The sequence below is a fragment of the Atta colombica genome, unplaced genomic scaffold (genome assembly GCF_001594045.1).
Source record: "Atta colombica isolate Treedump-2 unplaced genomic scaffold, Acol1.0 scaffold233, whole genome shotgun sequence".
NCBI lineage: Eukaryota > Metazoa > Arthropoda > Insecta > Hymenoptera > Formicidae > Atta > Atta colombica.
The window spans coordinates 816,968-824,201 of record NW_017259331.1 but is presented as its reverse complement, the minus strand read 5'-3'; the positions used below and the strand labels follow the sequence as shown (position 1 = coordinate 824,201).

General features: G+C 26.7%; 1 protein-coding gene across 4 annotated transcripts; it reads right to left on the bottom strand.

Moving 5' to 3' along the window:
- Nucleotides 1–335: 335 nt before the first annotated feature.
- LOC108688435 (putative ATP-dependent RNA helicase TDRD12) lies at nt 336–5,838 on the bottom strand. 4 transcript variants are annotated; one of them, XM_018194691.1, is made up of 18 exons: nt 5,810–5,838; nt 5,550–5,740; nt 5,163–5,440; nt 4,623–4,825; nt 4,381–4,528; nt 4,227–4,311; nt 3,980–4,144; nt 3,646–3,801; nt 2,859–3,011; nt 2,535–2,781; nt 2,298–2,444; nt 1,990–2,171; nt 1,761–1,886; nt 1,548–1,696; nt 1,308–1,481; nt 998–1,169; nt 620–799; nt 336–557 (listed from the first exon to the last, which is right to left on the bottom strand). In XM_018194691.1, the coding sequence occupies exons 1-18, from the start codon at nt 5,829–5,831 to the stop codon at nt 336–338; spliced, it is 3,000 nt and encodes a 999-aa protein (XP_018050180.1). In that variant the 5' UTR covers nt 5,832–5,838. The 4 variants fall into 4 exon arrangements, with proteins under 4 accessions (XP_018050180.1, XP_018050182.1, XP_018050183.1 ...); XM_018194693.1 differs by having other exon boundaries at nt 3,745–3,801; XM_018194694.1 differs by lacking the exons at nt 5,163–5,440; nt 5,810–5,838 and having other exon boundaries at nt 5,550–5,621.
- Nucleotides 5,839–7,234: the final 1,396 nt, after the last annotated feature.

Below are 7,234 nucleotides of genomic sequence, written 5' to 3'. Positions count from 1 at the left end.
CAGACAATAATGACAAACAAAATGGAGAGTAATTATTTTTATTTCTCTTCATTTTTAACTACCTAAAATATGTAGAAGTCCCTAAAACTTTGCATTCACTAGTAAGAAAATAATTATTTTTCTTTCTTTTCATTTTTAATACGTAAAATATGTAGAAGTCCCTAAAATTTTGCATTCACTGTAATGTATAACGTTAAACACTACAAGATAGACGAATAATATTGTACCAATATGATATATACCAATTTTTTCTAATAAATGCACATTAAAAAAATGATTAACTTTCTAAAGTCATCCAATCTTTTAAAAATATAAATGATGAAAGATTTCTTCATTTATTTATCTGTAGCATTTAGATTATGACCATTGATTTCTGTCATTCCACTATTTCTACAAAGTTTAAATAAATTTGATAAGTGATTGTTGTTCACAATTGAAAAATTCCCATGGCATAATTCTTTTTTTAAAGAGGATCCTATTAGATCGGGATGGCCAATTAACTTTGTTCCTATTTTTAAATCATCTAACCATATTGTATTTCCAAGATGAAGGCGAACCTGTAAATAATTCATATATTTTCTTGCTCTCATATATATTTTTCCTTCATGAAAACTCTTACTTCTCCGATAATATAAGACCTTTCATCGAAATTTTCTGAAAACCACTTGTGCACCTGTTCATTAGTATAATGATTCCACATATATTCCTCATCCCAAGGAATTAAATTAGCTAAAAATATTTCGACAACATGTGTTGGGAGATCTAATAATTCCTTTGGGATGTGCATTAGTTTACATACCTAAAATATAAAATCGAATAATATATTTATAAGAAGATAAATTATAAATAACATTTCCATAAATTCACATAATCATATCTCATATTTAATATAAAATATGATCATTTGTATTATTTTTTTAAGAATATGCATATTTTTAAAAGAAAATGTTTAATATAAAATTTGAACATAATGTAAATTAATATAAAATAATCTTACATTAATGTATTCATGTACAATACCACTGTCGATACATCTTACATCTACAAATATTTCATCTTCAGCATAATCTCTGTCATATCTGATGCGTGTAATTTGTATTCGTTTAAATGTATCGATAGTTTCCTCTAAAACGCAGATATCTCCTATATTCGTCGAAGTAGACATTTTCCTATAATTGATTATTAAGAAAATATACTATTTTCCTATAATTAATTATAGGAAGAAAATATACTATATAGAAATTCAGGGAATATACGTACAAATATTTTTTTTTATTTTTTAAATTGTGAAATTGCTCAGTACATACCTGTTTTCGATATTTCCATAATAACTTTGTATTTTACTCGTATTTTGCATATACTCTATGTTGGAAAATGTTATTTTTTCTGATTCATTAGAACGTGGAATATGTTCAAGAATTCTTGCAGAAAAATGCGTCGTATCGTGAATATATGTCACTATCAACTTCACTTTATCCCCTCTATATAAACAAGAATTTAAAAATATCGAATAATAAATATGATGGACTAATAATAAAATTACTTACATCTGTATATTTGTTATTGGTGCATCAATTTCAGAAAGGACACAATGTCTAAATACACAGACATTTCGTGTTTGGCAGAAGCCAAATGATTTTACATTATCACATAGAGCATATACTTTCTTATTTCTCTCTAATTCAAGAGCCTTTCGCTGGAATCATATTTCATTATAAAAATCATAATAAAAATATTTTGAAAAATAACATCTAGCTTACCTGAATGTAGTCAAATATTTTCGGTCGTATTACAATGTTCATTCGTTGCATTATTTTTACTATACTTAGTAATTGTATAGTATCGTTCTCGTCAACAATAATACTAATTTTACAGTTAGATGAATCCTTAAATTTATAGTTATTAATTTTAGAATATTCAATATAAGCGTAATAATTTACTTACAGTGTAAAATAAAAAAGTAATCTTAAGTTCTCATTTAATAAGTACCTCCGTTAAATTATCTAAAAGTAAAGAAAACCTATAATTGAATTGATTTTTTAATTTTGATAATACAGAAAAATGTATTAGCCACTGAATATTAGTAAAATTCAGATCAGATAGGACTGGATCAGTACATATCAGTACTGGATAGGAACCACAAATACATGCCATCCAATTTTCTCGTAAAGCTGCAAAAAATTAATATGTAACTGTCAAAAAGGCAAAAACAGAAACATTAATTAAATCAACAATAAAATAAAACATCAAGTATAAGATAAAGTATTTCTTAATGTGATTAAAATTTGTCATTGTACTTCGTATAGCAGATGATTTCATTTTGTCATGAATTAGCAGAGTTTTCTTTGTCAAAATTAAAAAGGTATTTAAGTTTTCAGCTTCTTCGGCGTTCGTACATATTATCGCTGTTCTCATCATAAGGTACTCATTTTTTGACATTAGATCTAACATTGAAATAATTTCGAAATATTATTTTGTGTTAATTTTTTAATAAACGCTGGTACAGCCAAATGTTCATTTATAAGTTTTCTTACCGAATAATTTTTGATTCTTGTATCCAGTATTTACATGGTACAGTTTTAGAGATTTTACAGATTTAAAAACCATAGCTTCTATAAATGACGCAATGCATATATATGGATTATACATCACTAGATGTACAAATTTCTTAATCTCGGGCGTCCAGTGTGTTGCCGATATAATTATCTGCAATATTGGTCTATCATTTTGTTGTGGTTCACGATTCTCGATTATCTTGTGCTTTTTGAAAAGTTCTCCTACCTATTAAAAAAATTTAGAAAACTTTAGAAATTTTATCTCTATGATAAGTAATAAATATATTACAAGTATTTACTGACCGAATTGTAATATTTATCCAAAATTACATCAACATTGTCAAGTATTAAACAAGAAAGTCGGTCAAATGACAATATACCTTTATTTTTATTTAAGAATCTGACTAGATATCGCGGTGTAGTCACTAAAATTTGACAACCATTATATATCATTGCCTGAAACAAAAATTGAAGAATGAGAATAATTTCTTATATTTTCTTCATCTTTTCGGTACAACAATACTCGCCGCTTAGCAAGTACTAAATCGTTGATAAGGTGCAATAACATTTATGATTATGAAGAAATCTTCATATATATATATATATATCATCTTTTTTTAGTGTTTCCTAAATAATTTATTTGCGCATTATTTCCTAAATAATTTATTTGCAAATTTTCATCTATTGGTAATAATAGAAAAGACACTTAAAATATGTTTAAATAAAAAATTAAAAATTATGAAATATAAATTATTTTATTAATAGAAAAACAAATAAGTAAAATTCAATTTAGAAAAATTAGTATAATAAATATTTCAAAGTATGAAATTACAGCTAAACCGACATTATATTTTTTACGATATTGTGTATTGCTTTTTGTCATTTTTGTTACATATAATGTATCTTTTTTTTTAAGAAACTAATAAAATATATCTTTTGATAGATAAAATGAAAATCAATGATAATATGTGTTTTATTTCAAATCAAATGATTGATGCGCAATCATGAAGCCTAGTGGCTGTTAAATCGATCATACCAAAAAAGGTTAAAAAGATATTGAACATTACTGTGAAAATATTGATAAATTTACCGCTACTGATCTATCCGATTTGCCATTAAATGCAGCAACACATTTTATATTAGTAAAAGTTCGCAGAAATGACTCGCACAAAGATTGAACGGAAATTACTTCATAAGACGAGGCACATAAAATCAATGCTAACGGCTGAGTTCCAGTACGTATTTCCTAAAACAGATATCAATTATTTTAATCAATTAAAATAAAGATTTTTTTATATATATGCATGTATATATATGCAAATTTTATTTATATAAATTTTTAAGAAAAATATTTTGCTTATGTTATGCTTAGAAAGATGATTAAGTTCTTTGTAGTACTCATATAAAATACAAAAAATATTTACATGTAGACGCAAAGCTATTTGACCGCAAACAGCCATTACGCATCCGCTCGTTTTACCACACTGTGTTGATCCAATAGCAACAACGTTTAATCCATTGTTTATAGCTGGCCATATATAAGACTGAAGTTTTCTTGGTCTGGAAGATTTAATGTTCTCATCCCAACCCTAGAGAATAAAAACAGAAAAATATTTCAAATTATATTTTTACTATACTCTTAATCATCAAAATATATTTATACTCATATACCTCATGTATTCCTTTGGGATATCTGAGGTCTGTAATATCACTTAAGATGTCACAGTCTATTGAGCTCTGTACTAAAATCTTCTCACTGATAATAAATATAAGAAGCATGAATAATTCTATATATAATTACTTATGTATTTATATAAACATGTACCTGAGAAAGAAGTTTGTGTGAATATTATTAGTTCCTTTGATGCGTGTTACATTATACCTTTTTTCTTTATTCCTTGAAAATTTTACATATAAAATGTACCATCGTTTTTCTTTAAGTTGTGAGTGTGTTTCAACTAGTTTTAATAATTCTAGATATAAAATTATGAAATTGCATGTTATTTGAATGTTATTTAATCTATTTTAAGGGATTTATTACAGAAAAATTTTATGAAATTCACATACCTCCTTCTATGTAAACTGCATAATAATTAAGAAATAAAGCTTCACTCAATGACATGACAATTTTATCAATGACAAAATAGAACTCTCCGTATTCTATTCCATTACTTTTGTTTGTGATTAAATGATCAAAGTATATCATTTTACATGCACTGAGAAGATGTTTTGTAAATTGAATTGCTTTCTCGGTCCATTTTTCTGCAACACTTTAGGTAATTGCAATCTTTTGAATGTTTTTTTTTTATTACACATCACAGATGTGCGCTATTTAGCTTTTTGTTTATTTTTTATTATACTTGCTTATAAATATGACAATATACATATATATGTATACAATTAATATTACACTGTTACTATAATTCCTTGGTAGACATATATAACGTTGATAGACATAGCTAAACATGCAATAATAGCTGTTCATGAAGTACTGCAAGATACTCAATTAGCATCACGGAAGCGGCAACAAGAAACTTATATCGATTTTTAACATTGATATTTAACATTTTTAAGTAGATTAAAAAAACGATAACAGAGAAAACTCACACTGCTATAGTATTGCAACCATTTAAAATAGTGCTTTTTCTCATACAAATCGGTATAATATCATATACACCAACAGTTTTCGTTAAATATTTATCAGGGATAAGATTTTTCGGAAGTATATGAAATTTATCCCTAGTTAATTCAATACTAATTCCATGATCCACTAAAAGAATTATATAATACATCTCATACTCTTTTTTAATACAAGTTATCAAACCTCGACAAACACATGATGATAATTCTATCTCAGCTTTAAAACTATCTTGTATAAGAACCATCTGCGAGATAAATATGAAGATTAACCATATCTTATTACAAGAAACCTAATATTTGTATAAGATATTAATTAGACTATTAATTGCATTCAACTGCAATAATAAAACTTACGTCACCAATTTGAGCATCTTCTGCATTAGATTCTCTCTTCAAAAATTCATTTGTTTTCATAAAATTTAATAACCTTTTTTCAATCTTACAGAGTGTTTCTGCATGTTTTTCAACTTCATAAGCTCTCATGCAATATGGATTTTTTACATTTCTTATTTTTATTGCCTTAGCTGTAGCAGGAATATCTAAAACTAAACGAAATATAATAATTAAATGATTCAACTTAACACACCAATAAATATTCAGTTTGTGAACATTACCTTGATGCTTATGAAACTTCATCTTTTGAGAAGATTCATAGTTCTAAAAAATAAAGACTTTGTAATAGTTTATAATTCTATTAAACTTTTTTTTTATTACTTAATTTGACTCTCATTAACATATGATACATATAAGTTGCTTTTCTACTTTTTTATATAGTTCATATTTGTATTTTGTTCATGCCTTTTACACTTTATCTTACTTTTTGATTGTTATGTGTAGTTTTTGAGGTTTTAACAGGAATCCTTTTCCTAACAGGAACTGGCATTGTTCGGCAGATTTATAAAAAAAAAACTGTAAGTGATTGTAAGTTATTTTCTTCAATGTATTTTCAAATCTTTGATTACAAGAACTTTGCGATCAACTTTATTGAATCATTAAATTTTCACCAACTTTGTTGAATCATTAAATATCCAAATATACATGAATATACCCTGCAAAAATTCGTCACATGTGAGAAATTTTTTCTTGAAAAATATATTTAATAAATAAAAAGAATGTAACTTTCTTCGACGATAATTTGCTGACTCGAAAAAACTTTAGTTCAAGATTTGCAACGATTCAAAATAACATAATACGATAATCGTTGTAAATAAAGAAATAACCTCAAATTAGATCCCTGCTAACAATAAGAGTAATCAATAACAAATCGCTGCGAACAGCATGATCTTTGATTACTGCCATGGATGAAGGACACTTCTGTTTTCGTATATAAAACAACCTCGGAATTTTCAAATAGGTCTCTTTCTTTTTCTCTAGCCTTTACGCTGCTCCGAAACCATACCTTTGGCGTGAACTTTGGTCGAGTCCATTAAGATCAATCCTCGTTACATTAAATTAAATCTTATGATACTGATTACCGACATGTCCCAGGACCAAAATTTCACACAATAATAGAAGACAGAGGAAGAAACACGAAGGAGAAGACTATATCACGTTTGATAATATAGTTGCTTTCTATTTACACACAAGTGAAATTGAATCTAAAGTAAGCTGAGCTTTCCATTTATACACAAGTGAAAATAAATCTAAAATAAACTGAGTATTTCATATCCAGATTTTGCTTTCTATTAATGGCATCATTATTTCCTTACTATAAAAAGTTATAACATGACAACACAGATTCATAACCTCACTAAAGTGAGTTTACGAGACTCACTAAAACACACGATCTCAATCTTGTGCAGATTATAAAAAACTCGGTTAAATCTCACTTATTAGTATACAAAAGAAACGAGCATTCAATTGAATTATGAAATCACAAGTAAAAATTATCTGAGAATCGAAATGGAAAGTAACTAATTTATTCGACGATTTCATTGAACAAAACAACACATGTACATACTATACATAGACTTTATAAAATATGGGCTGCGGTCAAAGTCTCACTACAAATGCTTTGAGTGTTCGGTTGACCAATTAGA

Coding starts and splice junctions, on each gene's coding strand:
- LOC108688435 (XM_018194691.1), bottom strand. CDS start 5,831: ATGAAGTTTCATAAGCATCAAG. Junction 3,012..3,645: donor AATCGGATAGATCAGTAGCG/GTAAATTTATCA, acceptor TTTTTGTTTCAG/GCAATGATATATAATGGTTG. Junction 1,482..1,547: donor CCAATAACAAATATACAGAT/GTAAGTAATTTT, acceptor TTGTTTATATAG/AGGGGATAAAGTGAAGTTGA.